At 48.5% G+C, this 16,784-nt stretch overlaps 1 protein-coding gene across 9 annotated transcripts in view; it reads right to left on the reverse strand.

The window, feature by feature from the left end:
• Positions 1-16,784, reverse strand: part of CDC42SE1 (CDC42 small effector 1) — a 99,010-nt gene that overhangs the window by 81,376 nt on the left and 850 nt on the right. For 6 of the 9 annotated variants that reach the window (XM_056546884.1, XM_056546887.1, XM_056546891.1 and 3 more), the window contains exon 2: positions 8,165-8,238. In XM_056546884.1, the coding sequence (XP_056402859.1) occupies positions 8,165-8,238 (74 nt within the window). Of the gene's footprint in view, positions 1-845; positions 865-8,164; positions 8,239-16,784 lie in introns of all 9 variants that reach the window. The other 3 variants (XM_056546883.1, XM_056546886.1, XM_056546882.1) reach the window with 1 other exon arrangement.

Below are 16,784 nucleotides of genomic sequence, written 5' to 3' on the forward strand. Positions count from 1 at the left end.
TAAACAGACATTGTCATCTGAATGAACTTTACATAAAGCAAAAATACAAGCAAATATAAGAAACTTTACAATATCTCTTATTAGACAAAAATGCCCAAGACAGGCAATAAATATCTATGGAGGGTGAGGAGAGAGCTCAAGACAAGCAATACAAGTCTATGGAGGGGGAGAAGGGAGCTTAAAGGAAATCTGTCACCAGATTTCATACCGACAGGTAGTGCAGGTGACAGATTTCCTTTAAGACAAGCAATACAAGTCTATTGAGGGGGAGCTCAAGACAAGCAATACATGTCTATGGAGAGGGAGCTCCAGACAAGCAATTCAAGTCTATGAAGGGAAGGGGAAACTCAAGACAATCAATACAAGTCTATGGAGCGAGAAGGAAGGAGCTTAAGGCAAGCAATACAAGTCTATGGAGGGAAGGGGAAACTCAAGATAATCAATACAAGTCTATGGAGCGGGAAGGAAGGAGCTTAAGGCAAGCAATACAAGTCTATGGAGGGAAGGGGAAACTCAAGATAATCAATACAAGTCTATGGAGCGGGAAGGAAGGAGCTTAAGGCAAGCAATACAAGTCTATGGAGGGAAGGGGAAACTCAAGATAATCAATACAAGTCTATGGAGGGAAGGGGAAACTCAAGATAATCAATACAAGTCCATGGAAGGGGAACTCAAGACAAGCAATACAAGTCTATGGAGGGGAAGAGGGAACTCAAGACAAGCAATACAAGTCTATAGAGGGGGCGAGGGAACTCAAGACAAGCAATACAAGTCTGTAGGGGGGGGGGGGGAACTCAAGAAAAGCAATAAACGTAAATAGAGGGGGAGAAGGGAGCTCCACTCACCAGCTCTAAAACAGAAAATCTGCTGAAAAAAAAACATATACAAGTTACATTATGGACAGAAATGGTGCCGCTCCTCATGTACACACAGGGAAGCCGATACTGAAATGTCACCTGAAATGACAGGTACATTTTAACTTGCACCTTGGATGTTGGTCTGGCGGCAGAATACGTGGTTAAATCGCAGCCCGAGACTTGCACATTGCTAATGTGAGCAGGATGCAGATTTACCAGAAGTCCAATGCAAGTCTATGATGGCTCAAACAAGTCTCCTAGGGGTACTAACAGTGTACAAAAAAATTCAAATCACCTACCTTTTCCCATTTTCCAATAAAAATTAACAAATATATATTTGTATTCATGTGTGCGGGGTTGTCTGAACTATTAGAATACAACATTACTGATCCCACACAGTGAATGTCGTAAACAAAAAAAAGATATACTAAAAGCCAGAAATAGATTTTTTTTTTGTCACATCACATCCCAGAAATAAGTAAAAATTATTAAAATAAATTATTTAAATTCAAATAAATTATTTTAAACTAGTAACCACCATCACCAAATTAGCATAATTGCATTTTTTTTTCAACTTCAGCTCACTAACAATTATATATTTTTTTAAAGTTTTGTACAATATTTTATGGAAAAAAAAAAAAACATACTCTCATATGGGTCTGTAGGTGCAAAAGTAAAAGAGTTATGGCTAGGGATTGTCACGATGCCGGCTGGCAGGTAGTGGATCCTCTGTGCCAGAGAGGAATGGCGAGGACCGCGCTAGTGGACCGGTTCTAAGCCACTACAGGTTTTCACCAGAGCCCGCCGCAAAGCGGGATGGTCTTGCTGCGGCGGTAGTGACCAGGTCGTATCCACTAGCAACGGCTCACCTCTCTGACTGCTGAAGATAGGCGAGGTACAAGGGAGTAGGCAGAAGCGAAGTCGGACGTAGCAGAAGGTCGGGGGCAGGCGGCAAGGTTCGTAGTCAGGGGAGATAGCAGAAGTTCTGGTACACAGGCTTTAAACACACAAAACGCTTTCACTAGGCACAAGGGCAACAAGATCCGGCAAGGGAGTGCAAGGGAGGAGACTAGATATAGCCAGGGAACAGGTGGGAACCAATTAAGCTAATTGGGCCAGGCACCAATCATTGGTGCACTGGCCCTTTAAGTCTCAGGGAGCTGGCGCGCGCGCGCCCTAGAGAGCGGAGCCGCGCGCGCCAGCAGATGACCGCAGGAGACGGGAACGGGTATGAGACCTGGGATGCGATTCGCGAGCGGGCGCGTCCCGCTGTGCGAATCGCATCCCCAACGGCCATGACAGGACAGCGCTCCCGGTCAGCGGGACCGACCGGGGCGCTGTGGAGAGAGAGACGCCGTACGCGCTCCGGGGAGGAGCGGGGACCCGGAGCGCTAGGCGTAACAGGGATACACCGAAAGGGAAATTTTGGTCCGAAACCGAAAATTTAGGCTGTGCTTGGCTGAAAACCGAAAATGCATTGCCCCGCCCACTTTTTTTCAATATAGTTTTTGTGAAATTGTATTATCAGAAATTTTTAGTTACTGATGTACTTTAGGGGACGCATGGGGGGCTACAGAAGGTACTGGCCGAGCTTGGAGCCACAGCACTGCCACTCACCGTACATTGACTCCTGGACACACTAGGGTACACACCTATCTGATTGGTTGCTATGGGAAACTACTCTATTTTTCCTCAGCACCTTTTGATAAATCTCCCCCTTATATCTTAAAAAAATAAATAAATAAATGCCTAAGCCTAAATGTTCTCTTCTGACCCCCATAACTTTCTTATTTTTCCATATACGTGGTTGTATAGGGGCTTTTTTGCACCATGATGTGTATGTTTTTATCAGTACCATTTTTATTTTGTTGGGACTTTTTGGATCACTTTTTTTTTCTTCTTCTACATTAAAGGGCATCGGAGGCAAAAACAACTTATCCCCTATCCACAGGATAGAGGATGTGTTTGATCGCAGGAGGTCCGACCGCTGGGACCCCCGTGATCTCCCAAACGAGGCCCTCGCATTGCTGCACTGTGCGCAGGCTAATGCGCGTAGCGTCGACCTCCCTGGGGTTGACGGTATGTCCCCTCCCCATACAGCTCTATGGGAGAGACGGGTAGGCACAAACGCTGCATCCCCGCCTCTCCCATAGAGATATATGGAGGGGGCGTGTCGGCTGCAAAGTCATGTTGCGGCTGACACGCCTCCTGCACGTGAGAACCCCATGCGGATCACGGGGGGGGGGGGAATCCCAGTGTTCGGACCCCCCCGCGGTCAGACACTTATCCCCTATGCTGTGCATAGGGGATGAGTTGTTTTCGCCACATGTTTTAGTTTGGACATTTAGGTTGAGGTGTTACCAAATATGAGTGACCAGGTCGTATCCACTAGCAACGGCTCACCTCTCTGACTGCTGAAGATAGGCGAGGTACAAGGGAGTAGGCAGAAGCGAAGTCGGACGTAGCAGAAGGTCGGGGGCAGGCGGCAAGGTTCGTAGTCAGGGGAGATAGCAGAAGTTCTGGTACACAGGCTTTAAACACACAAAACGCTTTCACTAGGCACAAGGGCAACAAGATCCGGCAAGGGAGTGCAAGGGAGGAGACTAGATATAGCCAGGGAACAGGTGGGAACCAATTAAGCTAATTGGGCCAGGCACCAATCATTGGTGCACTGGCCCTTTAAGTCTCAGGGAGCTGGCGCGCGCGCGCCCTAGAGAGCGGAGCCGCGCGCGCCAGCAGATGACCGCAGGAGACGGGAACGGGTATGAGACCTGGGATGCGATTCGCGAGCGGGCGCGTCCCGCTGTGCGAATCGCATCCCCAACGGCCATGACAGGACAGCGCTCCCGGTCAGCGGGACCGACCGGGGCGCTGTGGAGAGAGAGAAGCCGTACGCGCTCCGGGGAGGAGCGGGGACCCGGAGCGCTAGGCGTAACAGTACCCCCCCCCTTAGGTCTCCCCTTCTCTTTGTCCGGTAACTGCCTCCCCTGGGATGAGGGCACCGGGAAAGGATGGAGGGATTCCTCAACGGCAGGCAGAACAGCAGGAGTAGGAATGGGGAGGGAGGGCAGAGGGCGAGACTTGGCACGGGGCAGTGTGACACCAGGACGAGGGCCATGAGAGGACACAGAGGCTTGCCTGATGGAACTGGGAGGGGGGAGAGGCATTTCCTGTGGCAGGCAGAGTCCCTAACGACCTTAGGGGGACCGGGTACAGGAGGAACCACAGGGTCACGGCAGGGAGTACTGGGAACCGGTTTAAGGCAGTCCTTGGAACAAGAGGGATCCCAACTCTTGATCTCCCCAGTGGACCAATCCAGGGTTGGGGAATGGTGTTGAAGCCAGGGTAGTCCAAGGAGAATTTCGGAAGTGCAATTAGGAAGGACAAAAAATTCAATTTTCTCGTGGTGAGGTCCGATGCACATTAGGAGGGGCTCCGTGCGGTAACGCACGGTGCAATCCAACCTGGCTCCGTTGACCGCGGAAATGTGGAGTGGCTTGACAAGACGGGTCACCGGAATGCGGAATTTATTCACTAAGGACTCCCGAATAAAATTCCCAGAAGCTCCAGAGTCCAGGCAGGCCACGGCTGAGAGGGGAGAGCTGGCTGAAGTAGAAATCCGAACAGGCACCGTGAGACGTGGAGAAGCCGACTTAGCATCAAGAGACGCCACACCCACGAGAGCTGAGTGCGAGCGTGCGTTTCCCAGGCGTGGAGGACGGATTGGGCAATCCACCAAAAAATGTTCAGTACTGGCACAGTACAGACAAAGATTCTCCTCCTTACGGCGATTCCTCTCTTCCAGGGTCAGGCGAGACCGATCCACTTGCATGGCCTCCTCGGCGGGAGGCCTAGGCGCAGATTGCAGTGGAGACTGTGGGAGAGGTGTCCAGAGATCTAAGTCTTTTTCCTGGCGGAGCTCTTGATGCCTCTCAGAAAAACGCATGTCAATGCGAGTGGCTAGATGAATGAGTTCATGCAGGCTAGCAGGAGTCTCTCGTGCGGCCAGAACATCTTTAATGTTGCTGGATAGGCCTTTTTTAAAGGTCGCGCAGAGAGCCTCATTATTCCAGGATAGTTCAGAAGCAAGAGTACGGAATTGTATGGCGTACTCGCCAACGGAGGAATTACCCTGGACCAGGTTCAGCAGGGCAGTCTCAGCAGAAGAGGCTCGGGCAGGTTCCTCAAAGACACTACGAATTTCCGAGAAGAAGGAGTGTACAGAGGCAGTGACGGGGTCATTGCGGTCCCAGAGCGGTGTGGCCCATGACAGGGCTTTTCCAGACAGAAGGCTGACTACGAAAGCCACCTTAGACCTTTCAGTAGGAAACTGGTCCGACATCATCTCCAAGTGCAGAGAACATTGCGAAAGAAAGCCACGGCAAAACTTAGAGTCCCCATTAAATTTGTCCGGCAAAGACAGGCGGAGGCTAGGAGTGGCCACTCGCTGCGGAAGGGGTGCAGGAGCTGGCGGAGGAGATGGTTGTTGCTGCTGTAGCTGAGACTGAACTTGCTGTAGCTGTGACTGTTGCTGCTGTTGCTGTGACTGGAGCTGCTGTAGCTGCGACTGGAGTTGCTGTGTCATGGTGGTCAAGTACGACAGCTGGTGCTCTTGTCGGGCGACCAATGTAGGGAGGTCGGCGGCAGCTGGCAGAGGAACTTCAGCGGGATCCATGGCCGGATCTACTGTCACGATGCCGGCTGGCAGGTAGTGGATCCTCTGTGCCAGAGAGGAATGGCGACTGTCACGATGCCGGCTGGCAGGTAGTGGATCCTCTGTGCCAGAGAGGAATGGCGAGGACCGCGCTAGTGGACCGGTTCTAAGCCACTACAGGTTTTCACCAGAGCCCGCCGCAAAGCGGGATGGTCTTGCTGCGGCGGTAGTGACCAGGTCGTATCCACTAGCAACGGCTCACCTCTCTGACTGCTGAAGATAGGCGAGGTACAAGGGAGTAGGCAGAAGCGAAGTCGGACGTAGCAGAAGGTCGGGGGCAGGCGGCAAGGTTCGTAGTCAGGGGAGATAGCAGAAGTTCTGGTACACAGGCTTTAAACACACAAAACGCTTTCACTAGGCACAAGGGCAACAAGATCCGGCAAGGGAGTGCAAGGGAGGAGACTAGATATAGCCAGGGAACAGGTGGGAACCAATTAAGCTAATTGGGCCAGGCACCAATCATTGGTGCACTGGCCCTTTAAGTCTCAGGGAGCTGGCGCGCGCGCGCCCTAGAGAGCGGAGCCGCGCGCGCCAGCAGATGACCGCAGGAGACGGGAACGGGTATGAGACCTGGGATGCGATTCGCGAGCGGGCGCGTCCCGCTGTGCGAATCGCATCCCCAACGGCCATGACAGGACAGCGCTCCCGGTCAGCGGGACCGACCGGGGCGCTGTGGAGAGAGAGACGCCGTACGCGCTCCGGGGAGGAGCGGGGACCCGGAGCGCTAGGCGTAACAGGGATACACCGAAAGGGAAATTTTGGTCCGAAACCGAAAATTTAGGCTGTGCTTGGCTGAAAACCGAAAATGCATTGCCCCGCCCACTTTTTTTCAATATAGTTTTTGTGAAATTGTATTATCAGAAATTTTTAGTTACTGATGTACTTTAGGGGACGCATGGGGGGCTACAGAAGGTACTGGCCGAGCTTGGAGCCACAGCACTGCCACTCACCGTACATTGACTCCTGGACACACTAGGGTACACACCTATCTGATTGGTTGCTATGGGAAACTACTCTATTTTTCCTCAGCACCTTTTGATAAATCTCCCCCTTATATCTTAAAAAAATAAATAAATAAATGCCTAAGCCTAAATGTTCTCTTCTGACCCCCATAACTTTCTTATTTTTCCATATACGTGGTTGTATAGGGGCTTTTTTGCACCATGATGTGTATGTTTTTATCAGTACCATTTTTATTTTGTTGGGACTTTTTGGATCACTTTTTTTTTCTTCTTCTACATTAAAGGGCATCGGAGGCAAAAACAACTTATCCCCTATCCACAGGATAGAGGATGTGTTTGATCGCAGGAGGTCCGACCGCTGGGACCCCCGTGATCTCCCAAACGAGGCCCTCGCATTGCTGCACTGTGCGCAGGCTAATGCGCGTAGCGTCGACCTCCCTGGGGTTGACGGTATGTCCCCTCCCCATACAGCTCTATGGGAGAGACGGGTAGGCACAAACGCTGCATCCCCGCCTCTCCCATAGAGATATATGGAGGGGGCGTGTCGGCTGCAAAGTCATGTTGCGGCTGACACGCCTCCTGCACGTGAGAACCCCATGCGGATCACGGGGGGGGGGGGGAATCCCAGTGTTCGGACCCCCCCGCGGTCAGACACTTATCCCCTATGCTGTGCATAGGGGATGAGTTGTTTTCGCCACATGTTTTAGTTTGGACATTTAGGTTGAGGTGTTACCAAATATGAGGTGTTACCAAATATGTTTATTTTTGTAACTTTATTTTATTTGAAAAAGGGGGGGGGGAGAAGGGGGGATTTAAAGTTTTATTTAGGGAGAGGGGCTTTTTTTTTTACATTTATCGACTTTTTTTTTACAAATTTATTTTTACAATAATTTTGTCCCCATAGGGCAGTGCTCACAGTGTGTCTCCAGTTGATGCAAAAATACTCCAGTTGATGCAAAAATACAACTCCCAGCATGCCAAGACAGCCAAGGTCTGCCAAGACATGCTGGGAGTTGTAGTTTTGTAACAGCTGAAGACACACAGATGTACTTTTTTACTTCTAGACACTGATCGAGGCTATGCTATAGGAATTACTACAGGCTGCTAAGGCCTGCGCTATTGGAGTGCTGATCAGACAGGACGGACGAAGGTAGGGAACCTACGTCCGTCCTCTCAGCTGACCGGGACCCCGCGGGTCCCCCGATCAGCTCAACTGAGCTACCGCCGCAATCAACTTTTATTGCGGAGTCTAAAGGGTTAATGACGGACATCACATGGGTCAGTGATGTCCGGCATTAGCCAGTATGAAGCGAGCTCAGCTCCTGAGTTCGCTTCATACGCCCGCTGCACGGCTGCCCGTTTACACACGGCGGTAAGCGGTAAAAGGGTTAAGTCACCTCCCCCCAGCACTGCTGGGAGTAGTGACAGTGGGCCCGTAACAAATAATTTTTGGTGGCCGAAATTTCGGTGCATCCCTAGTTATGGCTATTATAGTGCAAGGAGGAAAACATTGCAAATATGGCCTGCATCATTAAAGGGTTAAAGGTGTCATATCATGTGAAGGGCATAACCTTCACAACAGGTAAAATAATTATTACAGTCATAACACCATCTGTTCATAAAGCACTTGCCAATTGTATTCTGGAATCTTCGTGATGAATCCTCGCTGTGTAAGTGTATGCTCGTTGTGACCATTGTCCACCTGCTGGAGAAACAAGGAAATGCAGGATAAAATGCATTTTCAGACACAGCTCTACTGTATCTTGAAATGCTGAATTTGAGATGAGACCCAGTCACAGTTTTTAAATGTACTTAACTGTACCGTGAATATATACTTAGGACTGATCACAGAGGTTGTCGCCTACCTATACTTGTGATGTCTACATATGCAGCAATGCAAAGATCTGCCATTATACCAACCCTTAGATCAGTGTCTTAGCATGCCCTGGTGGCCTAGGTTATAAGAATATTGCCAAGACCCTGGACTGAGTTTCAGCATGGTGGACAAGACCATACAGCAATCTCACAGGACAGGTTCCACTCAGAACAGGCCTCGCCATGGTCAAGTTAAGAAGTTGAGTGCACATGCTCAGCGTCTTATGCAGAGGTTTACTTTGCGAAATATACATATTAGTGCTACCAGAATTGCTGCAGAGGTTGAAGGTGGGGGTCAGCCTGTCCGTGCTCAGTCAGTGCGATGCGGTACGGGGGGGGGGGGGGGGGGTTTACGGTGCGCCGGGTGGTGTCACCAGGGGGGATAAATAGCCGTTAACTTATACCGGAATATCGGTATAAGTTATCGGCTATCGGCCCTAACAACCAAAGAATATCGGTATCGGCCCTAAAAAAAACTATATCGGTCGATCCCTACCAAGGTCTCTAACATCCACCAGCTCCCTGATGTCGTCATGGAGGAGAGAAAGAGGACTCCAGTGGCAACCTGTGAAGCTCTGGTGAACTCCATGGTCAAGAGGCTTAAAGGGGCACTCCGCCCCTAGACATCTTATGCCCCTATTCAAAGGATAAGGGATAAGATGTCAAATCGTGATGGGTCCGGAAACTGGGACCCTGGTGTTCTGAGTATTTATGTTCAGAACGCCGGCCGTGCTAGGGTTCGACGGCCGTGGTTGTCACGCCTCCCTCCATTAATGTCTATGGGAGGGGGCGTGACGGCTGTGGTCCCCCTTAAATGGGTACTCCGCCCCTAGATATCATATCCCCTATCCAAAGGATAGAGGGATAAGATGTCTGATCTGACTTGCATTGAGGGTGTGGGGTGTGACGTCATGAGGGGGCGGAGCCGTGATGTCACAATACTTCGGCCCCTGTATCGTGAGTCATCAGGCATGGAGCGATCTTCGCTCCATGCAGCTGATGACAAGGGGGTGCTGCAGGAGAGATTGCGGGGGTCCCCAGCAGCGGGACCCCCGCAATCAGGCATCTTATCGCCTAAGATGTCTAGGGGCGGCGTACCCCTTTAATCTGTCACGGAGCGTAGTTCCATCCCTGCAGCGGATTACTGGGGTGGCGATCCGGAGATTGTGGTCAATCATTATTATCGCCCTGTGTGAACAGGTGCTGTGCGGCTGATAATGATAAATGTAAATGGCCGCATAGATGTTCAGGCGACCACACAATTAATCTAGTCATCTAAAAGGCTCTGTACATGAACAGGCATCTCTGTGATCAGGACTGTCGGCCCATGTAAAAAGGCCCTAAGTGTCAACACCTCGATGAGATGATGTTTAGATGAGATTCATCTCATGATCCTGACCCATGATGCCCCTTCATGTGCCAGCAGGTAAAATTCTTCATGCCTTCTCGTGACCCAAGAAATGTAAACAGGCACTAAATCCTTCTGCACAAGTTAAAACAGAAAAGTGGCCACACGCGTTTCACCTCCCAGAGCTGCTGAAAGAGCCTGAAATCCAAGAGGTGATGTCGCGTCCAACATATCCAACTAGTCTGGGCACATCTGCTGTCGGCCATAGCTGCAAAGATCATGCCGATTTATATGGTGGTCATCCATGAGTTAGCGCCTATTGTGCGGCACATTGCCACTGCTAAATATGGCGATATCTGTTACATACCTAGTAAAGGTCAAATTCAAATTGACTAAGGACTCAGATACTCAAATATATCCCCAAAATAACTCAAGGCTTTCTTACTAAATCTCTGCTTCTGTTCACATCTGCCTTGTGGTTTCTGTCATGAACAGGAAATGTGACAAACCCGCTGGATCTAAACCCGCTGACTTATAATGGAGTTCAACGGGTTCTGCTGTACTGTATGTCATTCGGATGGGACTATTCTTCCTGTTAAATGGTCACTCTCATTGAAACTAATTTTTGCTACTGCACTCCTTATGGTAAATAAAAAATCTTTCCAATGTACTTTGTTTTAAAAAAAAAAATGAAGTTTTCTATGTTTTATTTGTTTTTTAAAAAGCTGCCACTAGGTGTCTCCCTACTTGTCCAGGTCACATTTCCCCCCATCTCTTGCACAGACTTTGGACTCCTGCTGGCCTGGCAAGAGTCCAAAATCAGGAAATGCAGTCTGGAGTGTGGATGGGTTAGTGTGCAGCCTTAGCCAATCATAGCTCATCTCACACTGAGCTGTGTGTAGCAGAGTGAGGGAAGAAGTTCTCCCCTGTATGGCTTCAGATGATGTCACACCTGCTGGGGAACGCCCCTTCTGTGAATCTGACTGAGACTGAGCAGAAAATACAGAGCATTATCGACGTTGAAAACTAACAAATAAAAAAAAATAAAGGCAGGAGGTGGTTTATCATGATGGGGGCCGTGACCTGGGGGGATTATAACATTTAACAAGATCATGAGAGGGATTCTTTAAAACCAAAATCTGTGGTGAAGGCTCCAAAATAATTGTGAACAGAGCCTTTCCTTGATGTTCCATGTCTGCATGTGTTATGGCTACAGGTAATGTTGTCAAAGGAAACACCAAAGCCAACATAGGCAGACTGTACACTAGGGTCGCCACCTTTCTTGCAAAAAATAAAAAATAAATAAATGAATACCATGCCATGCTAATTTGCACAATTAATTATATATGCGTGACATCACAGGATACACATATGTGAGGGAAATTTTGTCCTATTCTGACCCCTATAACTTTTTTAATTCTCCTTATATGGACCTGTATGAGGCCTAATTTTTTGCGCCCCGATCTGTAGTTTTTCCCCCCTTAAGGACGGACCCATTTTTTACCTTAATGACCAGGCTCTTTTCTTTAAAGGGGTATTCCGCCCCTAGACATCTTATCCCCTATCCAAAGGATAAGGGATAAGATGTCAGATCACCGGGGTCCCGCTGCTGGGGACCCCCGGGATCTCCGCTGCGGCACCCCGCCATCATTACTGCGCAGAGCGAGTTCGCTCTGCACGTAATGATGGGCGGTACAGGGGCCGGAGCATCGTTACGTCACGGCTCCGCCCCTCGTGACATCACGGCCCGCCCCTTTCAATACAAGTCTATGGGAGGGGGTGTGGCGGTCGTCACGCCCCCTCCCATAGACTTGCATTAAGGGGACGGGCCGTGATGTCATGAGGGGCGGAGCCATGACGTCACGCTGCTCCGTCCCCCGTATCGCCCGTCATTACGCACAGAGCGGGGATCCCGGGGGTCCCCAGCAGCGGATCTGGTGATCCTTTGGATAGGGGATAAGATGCCAGGGGCGGAATACCCCTTTAAATGGTAATAACTTTAGAACGCTTTTTCTGAGCGGAGCGATTCTGAAATTGTTTTTTCGTGACATATTAAGTAGTGCATTTTTGTGAAAAACTGGAAAATTTCTGGCTTTTTTAATTATTATTTTTATGATGTACACTGTGCGGTAAAAGTGATGTTATATTTATTCTGTGAGTCGGTACAATTATGGCGATACCTATTTTATATAGCTTTTTATGTTCTTTTTCCTTTTCTGAGCAAAATAATTTTTTCCCTTTTTTTGTGTTATCATTTTCCGACAGCCGTAACTTTTAAAATTTTCGTCCGACGCCATTGAGTGCTTATTTTTTTGCGGAACAAGCTGTACTTTTATTGGTATTATTTTTGCGATACATGCAGGATAATTTACATTATAGCTTTATAGTACGCGTCATTATGGACGTCGCAATACTTAGTATGTGTATGATTTGTGTTTTTTTTTATGATAATACAGGTTTTTAATGGGCAAGTGGCATTTATTTTTTCTACACTTCATACTTTTATTGAAGAACCTTTTATTATTTTATTTTTCACTTTTTACAGGTTATACTATGCTGCAATACATTTGTACTGCAACACAGTATGACCTGATGAGCTACAGCATGTGCGATCCAGACTGTGGCTGGATCTCACAGGCTTCCGTAGCAGGCAGACAGGAGGCCATGATCTGGCCTTCAGCTGCCATAGCAACCAACGGCGACCCGCAATCGTATCGCGGCGCCGCCGTTGGTGAACATGTTCCTCCTGTCAACACCATAGATGCCGTGATCAGGATTGATCACAGCATCTATGGTTTTAATGCTGCTGGCAATGGCGGCGGGACCCCGGCTGTGATTGACAGCCAGGTCCCGCCACCGATCTCCTGAGCTGCGCATGGCTGAGCAGGAGATCAGCAGAGATATGCATACGTCAGAGCACGTGAATGTGTCGGGTGCTAGGACGTATGTATACGTCCTGTAGCAGAAAGGAGTTAACAGGACCATTTTTGTTTTGATGTGACTTTTTAATCGCTTATTTTGCTATTAAATTCGGGAGTTGCAGTTAGTTACTAACTACAATTCCCAGCAGGCCCTGATACAGCCTGTGGCTCAGCAGCTGCCCCATACGAAAACCAAAACTCCCAGCATGTTGGACTATATAGTAGCAAATAGTATAGGTCAGTGTTTTCCAACCAGGGGTGCCTCCAGCTGTTGCAAAACTACAACTCCCAGAATGTTGGACTATATTTATTAGTATATAGTATAGGTCAGTGTTTTCCAACCAGGGGTGCCTCCAGCTGTTGCAAAACTACAACTCCCAGAATGTTGGACTATATATATATTAGTATATAGTATAGGTCAGTGTTTTCCAACCAGGGGTGCCTCCAGCTGTTGCAAAACTACAACTTCCAGAATGTTTGACTATATAGTAGTATATAGTATAGGTCAGTGTTTTCCAACCAGGGGTGCTTCCAGCTGTTGCAAAACTACAACTCCCAGCATGTTGGACTATATAGTAGTATATAGTATAGGTCGGTTTTCCTAACTAGCGGTGCCTCCAGCTGTTGAAAAATTACAACTCCTAGCATGCCCAGAGAGCCGTTGGCTGTCCGGGCATTATAGGAGTTGTAGCTTTGCAACAGCTGGAGGCAATCTGGTTGGGAAACACTGGAATAGTATATGGTGCAACATTCAGGGAGTTGGAGGACTGGTTGGATAAATACCAGACATTGCATGGCCAGCATTTTTAATATAAAAATACCGTCAGGGTGGCCAAAATACTGGCTGTGCCGGTAAAATACCTGCCGGATATGAATATGATCTAGGAAGCAAGAAAAACCTGCTGTCCTGCTTCTGGAATGTATCCATGAGTATACGACCTTTATGGCATGGTGCAAGGGGGTGAACTTGGTCAGGGACAATGTTTAAATAAGTCCTACTGTCCAAACATCCATCCACAGTTTATACCCACACCATTAAACACCTCCATCAACCTGTACACACCTGACAGGAAGCAGTCATCGATTCATAATGCTTGTGCCAAGTTTTGACCATCCTATCAACTTGGTGCAACAGAGATCTGGATCTATCTGACAAGATTTTGGAGGTGTCTTTGAAGCTTCGCACCCCAGACATCCGATGCACGTATCGAACTTTGCTCCATGCCGGATAACTGGCGATGCGGGGCGGAAGCTTGTGATGTCACGGCCATGCCCCCTCTATGCAAGCCTATGGGTGAGGCCGTGATGCCTCCAGCACTGCACCCGACCCTCTAAACGAACACCGGGTGCAGCAGGGAGATCGTGGGGGTCCCCAATGGCGGGACCCCTGCGATCAGAATCTTATCCCCTAGGAGATAAGATGTCTAGGGGCAGAGTACCCATTTAAGGTTAGAGCTCTGTGTTACCAGTCATGCTCTTTCACCCCAAACTGACCCCCTTCATGTCTTTATGGTCCTTGCTTTATACAGTGAAACTCAGTCAGGCTGGAACAAAAAAAGTCCGAACCTAAACTGTTCCCACAAAGTTGGAAGCCTACAATTGTCCACAATTTCTTGGTAGGATGAAACATTAGGATTTTCTTACACTTGAACTAAGGGGTCTAGACCGAACTCAGATAACAAAACTGTAGTATTATCCCTCCTCCACCAAACTATACATCTGGCACAATGCAGGGCGGGAGGTAACGTTCTCCTGGCGTTCACCAAACCCACATTCATCCGTCAGATACCAGACAGAGAAGTCTGATCCATCACTCCACAGAATATATTTCCTCTGCTTCAGATTCCAGTGGCAGCCGCAGCTCTACACCACTCCATCGAACACTTGGCATTGTGCTTGGTGATGTAAAGCTGGCATCCCATGAAGCTCCCATCAAGGCGCAGTTCTTGTGGTGATGTTAAAGGAGAACTTTGGCGTACATTTTTTAAGTCCCCCTGTGCCCGGGCTGCAAAAACATAAAAAAACAAGCTTTAAACTCACCTTCCTACATTCCCCTGTTGCAGAGATATCGGCGTCTCGTTCCTCCAGTGCTGCTGGCTTCTTAGGCTCGAAACGTCACAGTGCTGGCAGCGTATCGCCGGCCGCAGCGATGTTCCGCCTTGGCCAGTGATACACTGAACGCACTGTAAGTTTTTTTTTTGTCATGTAAGGAGCCTGGGCCCCGCCTTCTCCCTGCTGCGCGGGCTCCTTACATGACAAAAAAATTACGCCGCAGTTCTCCTTTAATACCAGGCGAGGTTTGGCCCCTGTAGTTATTGAGTCAGCCGTGACTTTTATGCTCTATGCTCCTCAGCACTTGGTGACCGCACTCTGTAACTATTTGTGGTCTCCCCTTCATGGCTCAGTTGCTGTGGTTCCTAAATGCCGTCATGCCCTCTCCCATAGACTTGCATTGAGGGGGCGGGGCATGATGTCACACAGGCAATTTTCCCGTTTCGGCAATCTTACACTCTCCCATAGAACTATATAGAGGGGGCATGGCTGCCTCTGCTTCGGGCGGGGATCGTGCCGGGGCTCCAAACAGGAGATCGCGGGGGGCCCCAGCGCTCGGACCCCCGCAATCTAAAACTTATTCCCTATCCTTTCGGGTTCATGCTAATTTTGGAGCAGAATACTGTCAGGGTGCATGCACATCACGTTTTTTGCTATACAGTTCCCATATACAGTTAAAAACCGTACGGAACCGTATAGAAAACCGTATGCATTGACTTAACATTGTAAACCGTATATCAAACGCATCATCCGGTTTAGTCCATTTTGCGTCTTATACGGTTTTGTCCTGTTTTTTACCAGTACCCAAAACCGTAGACTACCACGTTTTTTGGTCTGGGTAAAAAAACGTACACATTTTATTTTTTAACATGGGAGTCAATGGGAACCGTACAGAACCGTATGTGCGTACAGTTCCATCCGGTTTTCACCATACGGTTTTTGACTTTGCAGGTTTTTTTCTTGGAATTTCAATCAAACAAGTGAAACTTTATTCAAAATGGAGTGAAAAGTTAAAAATGTATACTTTTTTTCTTAAAAAACGGATGCAACCAGACATCATTTTTCAAACTGTAGACGGGTTGAAATTTGTCTTTTTCGGCCCCTGTTCCATGATGGTAGTAGTACCTGCACTATAGACATATCGCCCCGGGTGTCAGTCTGACACCCGATGCGATCGTCCATAATATAGCAGAGATGCGGCTCTATACAGCGCTTGCACCTCTGCTCTGTACTCTGAGTGATGTTCTATTCACATCACTGGCCGTTCATATCTTCCGCCCAGAGCTGTGATTGGCCAAATGGTTGCAGCCAATCACAGCTCTGATGAAAATATGAATGAGTGAGTGGCCGACCCGGAGTACAGAGCAGGGATGCGAGTGCTGTATAGAGCCGCTCCATCTCACGATCACAGCGGGTGTCAGTAGTGATACCCGCTGTGATCTGTTCTTAACTGCAGGTACTACTACTCCCAACATGGAGCACACGCTTCTCCATGCTGGGAGCTGTAGTACCTGCATTAATAGACAGATCGCAGCGAGTGTAATTTCTGACACATGATGCAATCTATTAATGCAGGTACTACAGCTCCCAGCATGGAGCAGAGTGTACTCCATGTTGGGAGTAGTAGTACTTGTAGTTTAGGAAAGATCACAGCGGGTATCACTACTGACACTCGCTGCGATCCTCCTGTATAATGTATAGATACGGGCGGCTGCTCTTCTATGGTCCCCTGCACTGACGTATATATACACATATTCCTATTTCTCACAGAGTTGTGATTGGCTGGAACCATCTGACCAATCACAGCTCTCTGCGGGAAATGTGAATATGTGTATATATACATCAGTATAGAAGAGCGGCCGCTGCATCTATACATTATACTGGAGGATTGCAACAGGAGATCTGTCTATTAGTACAGGTACTACTACTCCCATCATGGAACAGTGTGTTCCATGCTGGGAGTAGTAGTACTACCTAAAAAAATGTAAAACAAAAGTGAAAAACACACACTACATTTTTATTATTGTCGGCTTCATTTTTAGTGCTTTACCCGCC

This window comes from Hyla sarda, chromosome 11 (assembly GCF_029499605.1).
Source record: "Hyla sarda isolate aHylSar1 chromosome 11, aHylSar1.hap1, whole genome shotgun sequence".
Classification (NCBI taxonomy): domain Eukaryota; kingdom Metazoa; phylum Chordata; class Amphibia; order Anura; family Hylidae; genus Hyla; species Hyla sarda.